Source organism: Poromitra crassiceps (genome assembly GCF_964638095.1).
Source record: "Poromitra crassiceps genome assembly, chromosome: 6".
Lineage (NCBI taxonomy): Eukaryota > Metazoa > Chordata > Actinopteri > Beryciformes > Melamphaidae > Poromitra > Poromitra crassiceps.
The window spans coordinates 15,017,639-15,034,965 of record NC_139627.1 but is presented as its reverse complement, the minus strand read 5'-3'; the positions used below and the strand labels follow the sequence as shown (position 1 = coordinate 15,034,965).

At 47.1% G+C, this 17,327-nt stretch overlaps 1 protein-coding gene across 1 annotated transcript in view; it reads right to left on the bottom strand.

The window, feature by feature from the left end:
• The window catches only part of tln1 (talin 1), a 98,415-nt gene that overhangs the window by 17,172 nt on the left and 63,916 nt on the right, over window positions 1–17,327 (bottom strand). Inside the window, exons 37-48 of the mRNA XM_083639421.1 lie at window positions 16,122–16,254; window positions 15,151–15,252; window positions 14,093–14,263; window positions 12,780–13,028; window positions 10,426–10,545; window positions 9,704–9,850; window positions 8,226–8,392; window positions 7,112–7,295; window positions 6,199–6,324; window positions 5,597–5,713; window positions 4,490–4,675; window positions 3,545–3,652 (exon numbers count right to left, since the gene is read on the bottom strand). Coding sequence (XP_083495547.1) covers window positions 3,545–3,652; window positions 4,490–4,675; window positions 5,597–5,713; window positions 6,199–6,324; window positions 7,112–7,295; window positions 8,226–8,392; window positions 9,704–9,850; window positions 10,426–10,545; window positions 12,780–13,028; window positions 14,093–14,263; window positions 15,151–15,252; window positions 16,122–16,254 — 1,810 coding nt within the window. The remainder of the gene's footprint in view (window positions 1–3,544; window positions 3,653–4,489; window positions 4,676–5,596; window positions 5,714–6,198; window positions 6,325–7,111; window positions 7,296–8,225; window positions 8,393–9,703; window positions 9,851–10,425; window positions 10,546–12,779; window positions 13,029–14,092; window positions 14,264–15,150; window positions 15,253–16,121; window positions 16,255–17,327) is intronic.

Below are 17,327 nucleotides of genomic sequence, written 5' to 3'. Positions count from 1 at the left end.
AACAAACGCAGCTCCACACTTGTGCAGGTCAATCATGTGGCCTACTCACCGGCTAGCACAGTCACCAGTGAGCCACAACAGCAGTGTCACCAGTGAGCCACAACAGCACAGTCACCAGTGAGCCACAACAGTCAAGGAATATTGACATTGGGGGGAAGAGGAAAGAAAATGGTGGATCAAACACATGAGCACCTTTACTGTACATTATGACATAGCAAAGGTGTTTGCCTCTGTGAGATATTGCTTTGGTGATATTAGTGTACATTTGTACGTTGAGACAAAAATGTTATTCGCAACTATAAATGAAATGATGGCCACAGGATACTTGCTGTGAACCTATAGCCGTTTTCCCACATGCGTACCGGAAAATTACCTGTAAGTCAATATCGGACATTTCCCTTCACACCTCTCCTCTGGCATGTGGGAATCTATCAGCGAAATTGCCTGTATGTGGGGGGGGGGGGCGGCACTGCAGAGCGGGTGGGGAGTGACGTGTCGGCAAAACTCCGAATGGTGAAATAAGTTTGCTTGTTTATCCGTTCACCTGCATCGCGTTGAAGCACTTTTTACAGACTGGCTTCATTTGATGTGTCCGGGCTTGCCTTGGCTGTCGGCAACGTAAGCAAAATACTTCCACTTTCGCTTCGTGCATTTGCTTAGTCCCTGTCGGGCTGTGACTTAAGGAGGAGGACGGACTGTGGCCAGAGAGCGACCAGAGAGGAGAGGGGAAAATCAGCACAGCACACCCACACATGAAGCTGACATAGGCTACTGCTCTTATTATCACAAGATCATTTCGCCAGTTTGCTTTAATGTGCGCGAATGATTAGATTATGCCCGCTGGAACATTAAGCAACGTGTGTACACCTCGCCCATGAGAGTGTCGCGGAAAATGACTGCACCCGTTTCTCACTAGTATCCGCTAAAGCGCATACCGCTCTTCTGACAGGCTAGAAAGTGGTGAAATCTCCGCGACGACGGGGTCGCGCTTATACCGGCACGGTGCCTTTCTCACATGCAGGCATTAGACCACGTACCGGTCATTTTGCGGTACAAAGCGCATGTGGGAAAAGGGCTTATGTTAGCAGGTTTTAGCAGCAGTAAGTGAGAATTGGCTAGAGGCAGGGATGGGGACTTGAACTTGAGTCGCGCACACACAGTGACTTGAGACTCGTCGTCAAAAGACTTGGGACTCAAGATTTGGGAGTCGTGAACAATATTTTTTTTATTTGTTTTTTTTTGGCACATTAGGAAATGCCTAGTGATAATAATGTCAACTATTCAATGCTGATACTGCATGCTAATAGGTAAAGGAGTGAGGATAATACAGTACACTTTGAATTCTTTACTTTTAGCTATGCAGTGTTCTAAGCAGATCGGATGGCATCCAGCAGATGAGCGAAACATGAGAGAATTGAGATTTGACTTGAACTCGTAACCAAAGACTTACGACTTGATTGGGCTTGCAACAAATGACTTGTGCGCATCTCTGGCTGGAAGACGGGAGACACGGTTGGACTAACGAGGGCCCGGGCTTTTCTGATGAAGTGTCTGCTGACAGCCTTCATGGTGTTGGTTGATGTAACCAAAGCACAGAACCTTCACGTCTAACCTGCTCTTCTGCATGCATCATGGCTGGGCAGTGTGCACTGTCTGTGCTTTAGTTGTTTGGGACACGCAGATGTTTGTATTGCACAGAGAGGTGAAGTGAGGAGTGATGGACATCTGGTATTTTGTCTGAGTTGTTGTCACTGAGGAGTGTCGTCAGAGAACTTCAGATAATGTGGTGATATGACTTGACTTTATTTCATTTGGCAGACGCCTTTCTCCAAAGCGACGTACAGAGGGATAAAAAACAAGCATAGATCATGTAACATACATAGTGGAAAGCAGAGATAATGAAAAAGATAAATAAAATAAAGAAACAAAAACAGTTGACAGTTTGCGGGGGGAAAAAACAAGTCCGTGGGCAGCATATAAGGGAGATGAAGAAGTAAGGTTAGGGGGAGGGTAAAATGGAGAGAAAAGAGATGAGTTTTTAGCCGATTGCAGAAGATGGGGAGAGATTCTGATGTCCTGACCATGTGGGGGAGCTCGTTCCACCATTTTGTATGAGCAAACAGAAAAGAGCTCAGGACACAGCCTTGGGGGATACACCTATTAGTAATGATGATGGGAGATGAACGGCCTATGGTCTTTTTTTCCCCTGATCCCCCCCCCCCCTTCAAGACCAATAACTGTCAAACTAGATGAATGATGAATAGTTTGACAGTTATTGAGAGTTGATTTGAGTTAATGAGTTATTCATTTGAGTTAGTGTGGACCAGTGACACACTTTAACACTCAATAACTGTCAAATTAAATGACAGACTTCAAAACCGTTTACAGTTTTCTGATATACTACTGATGTTCTAATGATACAAAGCTGGTTGAAAATGGGCAGAGTGTTCCTTTAATAGTTTGGAAACCAAAACCTGTCCAATATTCAACGTACACTTAATGTGATGTGGAAACTTGAAGCCTGCAGTGCACCATACACTGAGAATGGACTTTACAGTGAAGTAGGAGACATCTTGTGGCCAGCAGGAAAACGTTTGAGATGAAATATATTTGCATATTCATAGATTATGGAATTTCTAATGAGGGAGTCGATTTTAACAAAATCATTTCACTTTTTTTTGTGGGAAAAACATATCGGACACAAGTTATTCAGTAAGTAGAATATTCAAGGCATATATCAGTCGAGTATTTCATATACATGTTAAAACATGACTTTAGGGGGTGTTTAAAAAATGATGAGGTGCACACGGATAAGGCAGCGATCTGTTTCCATTGCCAGCAGGGCATAGAGCTTAAAATAACAGAGGCTGGAGACCAGGTTGTTGAGGCCGTATTTCACTCCTGGCTGTCTTCCAAATGAAGTGACATGGGGGAAGGGGTGAAGGGCAGGAAGCTCGTTGGTCTTCAGATGCCCCCCGTGTAACTGGATCTTCTCACAGGTCACACTGGTCACCGGTACAGGTCTTGGAAACCCACTACCACGGCCCACTGGATTGCTCGGGTCAGCTATAACACAGCTGATGTTTACACGGTCACTTAGCTGTCATGACCTTTTCTTGGCTGAGCTGGTGGTTGACGTATGGGCTGGTGTCGTGGAAGGTTGCGGGAATTCTTAACCGATTTCTACTTTCTAGGGTTTCCACACCTTCTTAAAACATCAATTTCGAGGACGTCGGGCCAAATTCCCTCAAAATCAGAGATGGGCTTGAATGTGTGAACACCTCTCAACTGTGATGCTTTGTCTAAAATATATTCCTGCACCAGAATATATCAATTCAAAGCACTCTTTCAAGAACTTTCAATGCCTTGTTTTTTTCTCTCTCAAATGGACAGACTTTGAAGGAGTTCAAGGACCCGTGGGAACTCGGACTACTTTCTCTATACTGTAATATGCTTTCTGGGGAAGGATATGATAGAAGGAATGGGTCGCGCTGTAAGGAGGTGACTGCATGTTTGTGTGTGTGTGTGTGTGTGTGTGTCTTACCACCAACACATGCTCCAGTAGTCCTAAGTATCCAGTAGCACATTCATTGCCATAACGTAGTGCCCTCATCTGGACCTCCTTGCTGACCTCTGGGTGATAGGCAGCTTGCTGAAGAGGACAACAAGGAAAGAGATCAACCTATGAACTACATATCGTCGCTGTCGGGCGGCGACCTCGTATCTCCAAAACGGCAACTTTTCAGGAACTTAAAAAAATAGTAATACTGAACACCACGTCGTCAAAATTGGCAGATGTCAGAGTTTCTGCAGGCAGTCAAACGTGGATTACTCGATGCAGAAAACATATACACAAAGTAAGCACCGTCTATTACAGAGATTATAATGATACAAAGTAGGTTGAAAATCAGCAAAGCCTCCCCCCCCCCCCGATTTTTATCCCCCGTTAGTGTGCTAATTTTAATTTATTTATCCTGGTTGCTGCTCCACCCTCTGCCAATCTGGGGAGAGCCGAAACTGGCTCCATGCTTCCTCCGAGACATGGGCAGTTAGCCAGCCGCTTCACCGGTAGGACATAGCATCGATAGCATAGATCACGCTATTCCAACGAGTTCCCCTCCCTCCGAACAGGCGCCCCTAACGACCAGAGGAGGCACCACATCAGCGACCAGGATATTGCATGTTTTAGTGTGGGGTTCCTATATGAAGGAAACCCCCAGGGGGCATGGGGGGGGGGACATGCAAACTCCACACAGAAAGGTCCTTTTGACGAACCCACCCGGGCGGCGGGCACTCGAGGACATGCGGACGGGCACGCATTCCTTCAGCGCTCACAGCGTCCCAGGTGGGAATCGAACCCAGGACCTTCTAGCTGTGAGGCGACAGCGCTTACCACTGCACCACCGTGCCCCCACAAAGCAAAGCCTTCTTTTAACCTCATTATATTCATGTAAGCAGAAGGCTATTTCAACGCCTTTGTGTCCTGTACCTTGCAGGAGTGCAACATGTCTGCGATGGCCCTCCTGCTGAGATTGGCGGTGGCGATGACGTCCTCCTGGCGACACGAGTTCCCAGCAGCCACTGCCTTGGCGGTCGCCTGTGTGATGCCTTTAGTCATGCGGATGAACTCCTCTGGCGTTGCCGTCTTTGGCGGCGGGTCGGTGCTTCTGAACACCTGAGTGGACAAACCAGGATGATATTCATGAAAATACTCCTTAGAATTAAACACATCATCGCTGTCGAGTGCTTTTTCTTGTGATATAATCGCAAAGAAGAATAACATGCAAATTAGGTGTTTCCATCACCAATTCAATAAATTGGCTTCCTGAATCTCACAACACCATCAGAAAAATATAGTCTTCCTAGATTTCATCAGTGGAACAGAAGTTGGTAATGTTCTTTATTGCCCACTAGTCTGGGGCCAAAAGCATAGCGCCATGTCATCCGGCTCCAAAAAATTCATCTCTGAAAACATGGTGTCAGATTAACGTCAATAAATGTGATGCGCGTTATCTAAAATTTAGCTACAAAACTAAAATGAACTAACCAATAAAATGAACTAACACCATATAAAACCATCAGAGAGTTTCAGACAAAGCGGAAACACCGCTACTGGCGGGCGGGTCTTAGGCCGGATGATCATGCCCTGTCGCTCTCTCTCCTTTGAGAGAGCCTGGTGACGCCAGGTGAAGTGCCCACAGGCACATTTCATGCTTTCATGTGATGACAAAAATGAAGAAATGGACTTGGGAATATTCTAATGTACCAACTAATGGTCATACAACCACAGTGGAGTCGTCATCATTTCCGGAGGCTGTGGCGCAGATATTTTACAGACAACAGTTCAGCCACTTTTGACCCATAGATATATGATATTGAGGAGATTTGATTGAATTCTTCCATTTTCATTCAGTGTTTCTAATTCCACATAAAAACAAGTGATTGGAAACCCAGCTACTGACACAACAAATTAAACAGATCAACGTATTCACCTTATTCCATTCTCGTACTCTCCAAGTCTAAACAGACTAACTTATTCCCCTTATTCCATTCTCATACTCTCTCTCCCACGTCCCAAACAAATGTGGTTACTCACAGTCAGCTCCTGTTTGATGTGTTCAATAGTGGCCTCCAAAGCCCTGGTGCCTTTGGTGGCTTCATCCTCCACTGCCTTCACCGTCTTCAGCAGCAAGGTCACGTTGGTGACCATCACCTACAGCAACCAGGACACACATGATGCCACTGGATTACATTGATGGCATGCCACAGCTGTTCAATCATGCATTTGAGAGGGTACTGTATATTTGATGTATGCTAATTGCCATTCTTCACTTTGGCATACCTTTTACCCATCAAACTGCATTTATTTTGATACCTTCTCAATTTTTAAGCTGGACGGCTACACATTGAGAATGTATCAAAAAGGCTAACATTGCGTGCAACATCGAAAATAGTGAATTAGAAAACACTATTCACTAATTCCATTGGCCATCTATTATTGCTATCGGTTAGCTAGAAGGCTAACTAGGCCGGACAGAATAACAAACAAAGGGAAAGCATCCAGATTATGCTATTGCTAGCTTCCAGGCTAACAAAGCCTTTTGCTTCAGGAAAGCAGAAATACTACCTTTAAAATGAAAATATATATTTTTTATTGGTGAATTAGTATTTTGTATCATATCTTATTAAGTATCCTACTTTAGCAGAGTTCTTCAGTTGAAGCATGGTGGGGTCATCGTGAGGTTTGCCCGCCGCTCCCTTGGTGGCGCTGATAAGGTCACCCAGGGCCTTGGCCACATCTTTGACTGCGTTGATCAGGACCACCTGCAGGGGGAGCAGCACACATTGCTTTGTATTATATTCAATCCAATGCCTTTGCTGCAGGAGTATGCATCAAGACACATGCAGTATTAGCACAATAAACAGTGGTGTGATTACATATAGACTGATGCAGAGAACATGTATTCCAACACTGCGGAGCAGATCAGAATGGAAAGATACCAGATGATTGGACAAATTGGAAATTCAGCCAGCTAACCAAGCACAAGCACATATTAATCCTTATGTAGATGTACACGTGGAGGTACTATAATATTTATTCATACAAACGGTTCAGCTATATTTAGAATCGGGAGAGACCACAGAACATTTCACTCGGACCAAAACTTGAGTGACAGGTCGTAGCACCGATGAGAGAGCGGTTGGAAAAATGGGCTGCGCCTCCCGTGTTGTCTGATCACAAAGTCGTTACTGATTGGAGAGGACTGAAGCCATCACTGGCATATGACTGGCCAAGTGATGAAAATCTGATAATATGCTACCTGGAGAATGCCACACCTAAGCCCCTGGAGGGTTTTTAGGCAATTCTCCTGCACATTCAATGCTGATTAATGATTATATTTTGTATTTTTTTGTAATTGTTTTTATATGTGTAAATAAACAACAACAACAACAACAACAACAACAAGTGAACGGTTCCCTCCCATAACCAGCCCTCTGAGGGAAAGTGTCCCAGACCCAGAGAGAGCTCTGCAATATGCAGTAACGTAGTGTATCAGCGTAAGAACTCTCATGGGTCTGGCGTTGAGACTAATTCTTCTCCTATCCCTACCTGGGTCTCTGGGTCCTCAGCACCCAGGCTGGCGGCTCCCAGTTTCACCACATCGGCCAGTTTGGTGATGGTGCAGACGGAGGACTGGGCAGCCTGGGCTAACCTCTCCTGGCTGGCTCCAGCACCAGACACCAACAGCTTGGTGTCCTCCACCAGCGCCTTGGCTGTCTTCAGGATGTTCTCTCTGGATGGATTGAGGTCATAAAGTCACCGACATGGACCACAGATAATATCGTATATCCCCAACAGAACGGCTGCCCCTCGTTTTGACATCGCACAAACTTAAAAAAACACGAAGCACAAAATTTGAAATGGAACGAGAAATCGATACAGCATTATATTCTGGGAGGCGGAGAAAGGCAGTTTTTGGCTGTGGCTAAGGAGGAAGCATAGGAGTTGGGGGCCGACCAACACCTAGGGCTTCAGCAGGGGGTGGCAGGGAGAGATCCCTGCCATCGCTCCGCCCACCATGAGATGTACTGGGGTTAAAGGAGCGAAATATCCATGATTGGTTCCATGATCCAGCTGATGACCCGCATAGGCCCTCAGAGGTGTTCATAGGAGCACACCAGCACAAAAGGCACTGGTGGAGGTGCGTCAGGCAGCAATGCCCGGCAGGTAGACCATCAACCTGTATCATGATAATGCATTTGGGGTTTCCCCAATTTCTTTCCAACTGTCAATGCTTTGACATGATTATTTTACACCTTTTTTCAGATTCCCCCCCCCCCCCCGCTATGGAACAAAAGTAAATGTTATTCCATTGCATTTATTCCCACCTATGAGTTCAAATTAACATGTTATTTTTTCCACACTTTTTTTTTTTAACTTCCCAAAGTTGCCACATATGTTGTACTTATAGCGATTCAGTCTCTAAGAAGAATACACAATGATTTACGTCTTATGCAATTGAAAAGATTGTCAGCTGCACATATAATCCCCATTTGCTATATTTATATTCTATTTTTGTTTATTTACTATTTTTATTTGTTGTCTCTGTTACATTTCTCCACAGGGATCATTTAAGTTGAATCCAATCTAATTGCATCTTACAGTATGGCTTAGAAGTTAGCGCTAACATGTTTACATGGGGAGTCCCTGTAGTATTGAGTACCTGTGGTCGGCGAAGGTTTCCGAATTCTCTCTGTTGAGAGTACCAGCGGTGGCGAACATGATCGTGGTGTCGAGGTCAGCGATGATGCCGGACACGGCGCTGGCCGCTGTGATGCAAGCCTGGGTGCCCCGGTTACCCGCCTGGAGGGACGCCAATACATGGGACACCTGCGAGAGGGAGAATCCAATATGACTGGAACTGATATTGTAGTGTTCAATGTGCCGATTTGACTGAAATTACTTTTTAGAATAAGAAGTAGACACTTAGCTCTTAGTTAGCACTTAAAGGTTGAAAGTAGATTCTGCTGCATGTAGGCTAATGCTTGCGTATACAATGTAAGTGGACACGGCTCATGGAGTATATAACTCAGACAGTATGAAAGTTGCTATTGTGAGTGGATCAGTGTGCTACTGTATAACAAGTATTTAGAAAGTTGAAAGGAGTTTCTACTGTTTTCATTGGCTGACTTATAAATCTAATGGAAGCCTATGAGTGACTTGGTTATGATCGCAGCCGTGGTTTCACTGATCGGGACAAAACTTGGTAGAGATGTTCCAAATGGAATTACCAGCTCAGCAAGTTTTGTAGCAATTGCCCAATCACAAGCCAAGTTATAACCTAAAATGTAATAGGCCACACCCAATCGGAAGTCATTTGGGGCAAATTTGGGGTTTTCATGAGTACAGCAACCGCCGACCACAACCGACAGCAACGTTATATACATTTATAAAACGGCTCTCTCAAATCAAGCAATCTGATTGGTTCACAGCCATTGTATAAATCCAGTAACCCACTCCAATAACCCATGGCCATGGGTTATTGAGTTGCCATGGCAACTCTCTTACTAAAAGCCTTTGGTTACCTCAAATGACAATGTAGAAAAAACAAATGGCGGAGACAGCTGTCAGATCCTTGTGAATCGATCTTCGCTTATAACTTTACTAATACTTCGCAGAAAATTATGTTTTGTACAAGAATAGACGCGGGCTAATGTCTTCTTTGCAAAAAAAAGGCTGTTAACCCCGCATTTAACCCCGTAACGTTAGTTGGTGTTGGGCTTTGCAGAAAAGCTCTCAGCTTCTCAGCAAGCGCTGAGAATGCAGCGCTGCGCTCGAGCTGCGTGTCGGGCTTTCCAGAAAGCTCTCAGCTTCTCAGCAAGCGCCAGGATTGGCCAATGTCAACTTCAGTCTCCAGAACGATCCAATCAAATCACCCGCACGTTCTTGCGGTCCCGCCTTACAGTAGTGTTTCAACTGACTCTGCCAGAATGACATGCCAGTCGGACTTATAGTATTATTATTATTATTATATTATCATACTTGGAAACCGTTTTATAAAAGCAATATAGCACTCGAGCAGCGTGTGTTGTGGCATATATCCCGCTGCTCAGCAGTTATCCCACTCGGCCGATAACAGCTGATCAGTGGGATATATTTTCCACAACACACTGGCTCTCATGCTATATTGCTTAAATATACCTTCTCGGAGACTTTGCGGGCGCTGTCGATCAGCTCCTTCTTGGTGAAAGAGTCGTTGGGGCTGCACTGCAGAGCTCCAGCTTTGGTGACCAGGCCGGTACAGGAGAAGCCCAGCTCGCCCACCTGCTTCTTGATGTGGGAACCGATCTGGACACAAACACAGGAAGAGGGAGTTAGGGCGACAGAGAAGAGGACTAAGGCCACGAGAAAAGTTTGGCTTCTGAGATCCAAGTCGGAATTCTGAAATTAAATATTCTCCAAATTCTGAAATTAAACATGAGCATCAAAGGAAATTGGTGGTACATGTCTCAACTCAAGAATTATTGGCACCCTTCATGAACATGAGCATAGATTAATTAATGTGTAAAATAGACAAACATATTTATTCAAATTGTCTGCTCAAGCATTTGGGGGAACTACTTAGTTTTACTACTGTAAGTCGTACCCCAACCGAAAACCTGTCTGAATTGAAGAGGGCAAACCTAACAATATCAAGGATGTTGAAATATGTTGCATGGAGGAGCAGTCCGAGGAACCCTCCCAAAATGTTCTCCAACAATGTCCGACATTACAAGCAAGAGGCTCAGTGCCAATACATTTAACGTTTTACAGACATTTCTGCTCCTTTTCATGAAGGTGCCAATAATTGTGGAGTGGACGGTCTAATGCCAAGATGATGAGGTGAGGTCAGCAGATGATGAGGTGAGGTCAGCAGCATTTACTTCGTGGTTCTCTGCGGTGATGGCAGCATATTTGGCCTCAGTGGCCAGGTCTCCAAACTCATTGGTCAGCTCGTTGGCCAATCCTCCCAGATCATCAGGGTTGGTGTTGGACTTGGTCACCTGAGGACACACACACACACACACACACACACGCACACGCACACGCACACGCACACACACACACACAGATTAGTCTATTTCCAATAGATGCTAAGAGCATCCATCAAGGTAAGGTGGTTCCCACACCTTCTTAAGCATCAAATTGAAGGACTTTCCAGGCCCCAAGGACCCAACACAGCGTAGTTTGAGACATGGGTCAATGTTAATTACTGTTAAGTTAATTACTTAATTACATTGAGAAGATTTATAATGAGAGCTAGTAGCTGTACAGAAGCTGACAGACAACAATCAAAAAGAGAGGCTTGAATGTGTGGACACTTCTCAACTGTGTTGTTGTGTTAGACCTATTTACTAACGTTAAATACATATAAATATCAAATTATGACCCATGTCTATTTATGTTCATATTGAAAAACTTTGAAGGCCTGGATTTTTTTTTCTTAAATTCACAAACATTCAAGGATTTCAAGGGACGGGGGAACCCTGGGTGACACATATGCCCCGCTATACCCGCTACACCTTACCATCTCCTGCACGCCCCACTCTACCCGCTACACCTTACCATCTCCTGCACACCCCACTCTACCCGCTACACCTTATCATCTCCTGCACGCCCCACTCTACCCGCTACACCTTACCATCTCCTGCACGCCCCACTCTACCCGCTACACCTTACCATCTCCTGCACGCCCCGCTCTACCCGCTACACCTTACCATCTCCTGCACGCCCCGCTCTACCCGCTACACCTTACCATCTCCTGCACGCCCCACTCTACCCGCTACACCTTACCATCTCCTGCACGCCCCGCTCTACCCGCTACACCTTACCATCTCCTGCACGCCCCGCTCTACCCGCTACACCTTACCATCTCCTGCACGCCCCGCTCTACCCGCTACACCTTACCATCTCCTGCACGCCCCACTCTACCCGCTACACCTTACCATCTCCTGCACGCCCCGCTCTACCCGCTACACCTTACCATCTCCTGCACGCCCCGCTCTACCCGCTACACCTTACCATCTCCTGCACGCCCCGCTCTACCCGCTACACATTACCATCTCCTGCACGCCCCGCTCTACCCGCTACACCTTACCATCTCCTGCACGCCCCGCTCTACCCGCTACACCTTACCATCTCCTGCACGCCCCGCTCTACCCGCTACACCTTACCATCTCCTGCACGCCCCGCTCTACCCGCTACACCTTACCATCTCCTGCACGCCCCGCTCTACCCGCTACACCTTACCATCTCCTGCACGCCCCACTCTACCCGCTACACCTTACCATCTCCTGCACGCCCCACTCTACCCGCTACACCTTACCATCTCCTGCACGCCCCACTCTACCCGCTACACCTTACCATCTCCTGCACGCCCCGCTCTACCCGCTACACCTTACCATCTCCTGCACGCCCCACTCTACCCGCTACACCTTACCATCTCCTGCATGCCCCGCTCTACCCGCTACACCTTACCATCTCCTGCACGCCCCGCTCTACCCGCTACACCTTACCATCTCCTGCACGCCCCACTCTACCCGGTACACCTTACCATCTCCTGCACGCCCCACTCTACCCGCTACACCTTACCATCTCCTGCACGCCCCGCTCTACCCGCTACACCTTACCATCTCCTGCACGCCCCACTCTACCCGCTACACCTTACCATCTCCTGCACGCCCCACTCTACCCGCTACACCTTACCATCTCCTGCACGCCCCACTCTACCCGCTACACCTTACCATCTCCTGCACGCCCCACTCTACCCGCTACACCTTACCATCTCCTGCACGCCCCACTCTACCCGCTACACCTTACCATCTCCTGCACGCCCCGCTCTACCCGCTACACCTTACCATCTCCTGCACGCCCCACTCTACCCGCTACACCTTACCATCTCCTGCACGCCCCGCTCTACCCGCTACACCTTACCATCTCCTGCACGCCCCGCTCTACCCGCTACACCTTACCATCTCCTGCACGCCCCGCTCTACCCACTACACCTTACCATCTCCTGCACGCCCCGCTCTACCCGCTACACCTTACCATCTCCTGCACGCCCCACTCTACCCGCTACACCTTACCATCTCCTGCACGCCCCACTCTACCCGCTACACCTTACCATCTCCTGCACGCCCCACTCTACCCGCTACACCTTACCATCTCCTGCACGCCCCACTCTACCCGGTACACCTTACCATCTCCTGCACGCCCCACTCTACCCGCTACACCTTACCATTTCCTGCACGGTGATGGCGATGGCCTTGGCCGTCTTGACCATGGTGGTCTGGTAGTCGACGAAGGTGCCGTGGGGCTCTCCTGCGGGGGTGTCTTCCATCTTGTTGATGGCCTGGTTGATGGATTCCACCATGCCGCCCACAGCACCCGCAGCGCCAGCCGCCTCCGCCAGGGTGGCTCCCAGGTCGTCCACCGCCTCCTTCATCATCTGCACCGACTCCTCCAAGGCCTCCTGGGTGTGGGCCGCCTGGGACAAGAACCAGAGACATTTGATTCAAAGCTGAGATAGAACGCATCACAATGTCTGTTCACAATAACGTCAGGGGGACGTCATGTACAATTTAATGGCGCGATACAGATGGGGGCGAGGAACAACTGGGATAAAGAGATAAATGGTCTAAATAGTCTAAAATGCATGTTTGATGCTTTCATATCTCATTCAGTTTTCATACCCACCACCTGGCTTGTGTGCTAGTTAGTTCTGGTCAATGGCTAGAGTAGTCAGATTGTCTGAGCTGTTGCTCATTTGGCTGCTCTGCTGCTGGTTCTAGTGTGCCGCTGCTACCTCGGCCTCGGCCGCTACTGCCCGGGCCGCTGCAGCGGGATGGCCAGGTGGATTGAGTATGTTCTGTCTGCCCTATGGGCTGGGCTCTGTATGCCCTATGGGCTGGGGGATACATAAGACTAATCGTTTGTTGTCTATTCAGTGGTTCATATCACCTGGTAACTATAATACATCACTTGGTTGCTGTAACTATTCGTGACCATATCACCCAGCCCCAGTACTGTATATCCTATCTGTTCTGCTCTCTCTCCTCTTCTCTCTTCCCCTGCTCTCTTCCTACCTCTCTCCCCCTGCTCTCTTCCTACCTCTCTCCCTCTCTTCCCCTGCTCTCTTCCTACCTCTCTCCCTCTCTTTCCCTGCTCACTTTCTCTCCCCGTTTCTCCCCTTCCCTCTGTCTCTTTCTATCATAAGATTGTTCAACCATGTTATTATTATTACTGTTAATTGTTATTGTTGTGTCAGCTAGATTTAGCTAGACATATTCTCTGTGAAGCCCTCTGAGACATGCTTGTGAATTATACAAATACATTTGACTTGACTGGCTGTAACAAACTCACATCACGTTTACAGTGTGTGTATGTATGTGTGTGTGTGTGTGTGTGTGTGTGTGTGTGTGTGTGCGCGCGCGCGCGCGTGCGTGCGTGTGTGTGTATGTATATGTGTGTGTGTGTGTGTGTGTGTGTGCGTGTGTGCGTGTGTGTGTGTGTGTGTGCGTGTGTGCGTGTGTGTGCGTGTGTGTGTGTTACCTTGGGATTCCCTCCAGCCTCCTTGGCGGTGTAGAGCATCTGCAGAGCCGACTCGGCCAGGGTTTTGGTCTGGTCCAAGACAGCCATCTGCTGCTGGCTGCTGACGATCTTAGATGCTGTACCAATGGCTGCCATGATCAGGGGCTCAAAATAGCTCACCATCTGAGAGACCTGAACGAATGGGTGGGAAGACCAGGAGACTATGAGTGACAAGGTATGGAGAGCTTCACACCAATACTAAGTGATAGACGATAATTGTGTTTTTGAAAAAAATGCTGTTCCTTTCCAGTTGCATGTCTGCAATCAGGTTAAGCTCTATAGTGTGGCTAGTTGAAAGAGAGTATCTCCAATGACAGGACTTTTTTTGGTTTGGGAATAGGCTTAAAGCAATATTTCGCTTAGTTTTGAGGGTTATTCGGCACTTGACCACCATGGAAACCATGTTAAAAGTAAGTTGAGTATTATTAAACCCAGGGGTAGTCCAACTTTTTTATTGAAGGTCCCCTTAAGAATTTTACACAAGTTCAAATGTCAGTAAAACGCACCAATGTCCATAACATGACTCCAACGTAACTTTAAGTACACACATTCTATACTACAGTATTGAGTATAGTGGCTTGAAATAGTGGATAAATGTTTGCTGATAACTACTATGCCTTGCACTGACCCAACTGTTCACTGGTCAAACAGCTGCTGTAGGAGTTTTTAATGATGTTCACGGTGGAGAATACAGATTCACATCGATATGTGGAACCAAGCATGGTGAGCACATGAATTGGCGCCTTCTGGAATGTTTGAGAAGCCCTGCTTTAACCTGCCTCCTGGTCGCGTCCGCAGGCACATCCAGCTGGGACGAGGCCACGGGGCAGACCGAGGACCAGGTGGAGTGACTGCATCTCCACGCTGGCCTGGGAACCCCCAGTCAGAGCTGGCTAATGTGGCCGGGGAAAGAGAAGTTTGCCTGCTGGATCTGCTACCTCCACGACCCGACTCCAGATAAGCGGTTGAAGATGGATGGAGATAGATGGATGATAGCATCGTGTGTGTCTGTGGTTTACCTTGTGGCCGAGCTGGGAGGCCTCGGACTGGGCGGCGATGGCCACAGGCTCGATCAACTTGCTGATCTCATGGACCGAGGCACCCATCTGTTCATGGAGAGCCTGTGACACACACACACACACGCACGCACACACACACAACATGGGTTTGTGATTATTGGCATGACAGTGATGCGGCAGCGCCGAGGTCCGTACACTTCACTGAAGTGCCAATAAGGAGGGCACACCCTCAAGTGTAATAATGAGGTAAAGCACACCCCAAGTGTAATAATGAGGTAAAGCACACCCTCAAGTGTAATAATGAGGTAAAGCACACCCTCAAGTGTAATAATGAGGTAAAGCACACCCTCAAGTGTAATAATGAGGTAAAGCACACCCTCAAGTGTAATAATGAGGTAAAGCACACCCTCAAGTGTAATAATGAGGTAAAGCACACCCTCAAGTGTAATAATGAGGTAAAGCACACCCTCAAGTGTAATAATGAGGTAAAGCACACCCTCAAGTGTAATAATGAGGTAAAGCACACCCTCAAGTGGAATAATGAGGTAAAGCACACCCCAAGTGTAATAATGAGGTAAAGCGCACCATCAAGTGTAATAATGAGGTAAAGCGCACATCAAGTGTAATAATGAGGTAAAGCACACCCTCAAGTGTAATAATGAGGTAAAGCACACCCCAAGTGTAATAATGAGGTAAAGCACACCCTCAAGTGTAATAATGAGGTAAAGCACACCCTCAAGTGTAATAATGAGGTAAAGCACACCCTCAAGTGTAATATTGCGATTATACAACAGTTACCAACAAAATACAATACAATACAATATAAGGTGTAATATTTTGGGGCAATTTGCTCTCAAAATAAACAGTTTGTTTTGTTATGTAGTTCCATAAGAGGGAGCGAGAGAGAGTGAGAGAGTGTGTGTGTGTGTGTGTGTGTGTGTGTGTGTGTGAGAGAGAGGGAGGGAGTGTACCTCCTGGGAGACGTCCTCTCGTGGTGTGAGCTGCTGACTAATGGCAGCCAGCGAGGCCTGGTCCACCTCGCGGATGCAGCCGTTCAGCACCTCAATCGCCTCGTCACACTCTCTCTGACCAGGAGCCTTCTCTCTGCGCACACACACACACACGCACGCACACACACACACACACACACACACACACACGCACGCACGCGCACGCACGCGCGCACACACACACACACACACACACACACACACACACACACACGTGTATTTTTCTAGTCTTGCTTTTATCTCTTCCTGTAAAGCACTGTAAAATATTAAAATATGAATATATGTCAAGTCAAGTTTACTTGTATAGCGCAAATTCACAGGCACGTCTCAGAGGGCTTTACAGAGAATGTGTCTATCTAGCTCTAAAATAAACAGGATTTAACAATCTTATATTAGAGAGAGAGAGGAGGGAGAGAGAAGAGAGGGCTTGGGCAATACGGTTGAAATCAATATCACGATAATCATAAGGATCTTTCTCGATACATATGACAATATGGTTCATGTAAGCAAAATCATGTTTCATAATCAAATGATACTATTATCATGTATGTGCTATATAAACATGATTACTCCTGTTGTTGTTTTGGTTGTTGTTAGTGCGGTGCTCGTTCAAAACGTGTCCGTTTGGAACGGGCCCATTGCGTGGCCTCTGGTACTGCTGCTTTCGGCTTTCTCGAGAACCACTCATCCAAACAACTTCACACTCGACACTGCGATTCCTTCCTCCTGAGCAACACAACTGTGCCAAGTGTGAAGGAGATCGCATATCTCGTCTGGAGATATGTGAAGGATACATACAGACAGAGACAACGTTTATTAATTAATATTGAACCTGCATGTCCAAATTGCACTGCCAATACCAACAATCCCAGCTAGAGAAAGGGTGAAAACTAAAGCAAAATGGCGTTTGCTTGCAGCCGCCCCAAATCACTAACTCCGCCCCTGCAAAACACACAACAGCCCCGCTGCTGCACAGAGCGCTGATCACTTGTTTCAAAGTTGATTCATATTGAGCGTGTCACGTGTCCGCTGCTCCACAGAGCGCACTGCTGATCACTTGTTTCAAAGTTGTTTCAAAGTTCATTAAAATTGAGCGTGTCCCATGTCCAAATTGCAGCAAAAATTGCACGTCCCTGGGTCCCCAGCAAGACATCTGCCAAGTGTGAA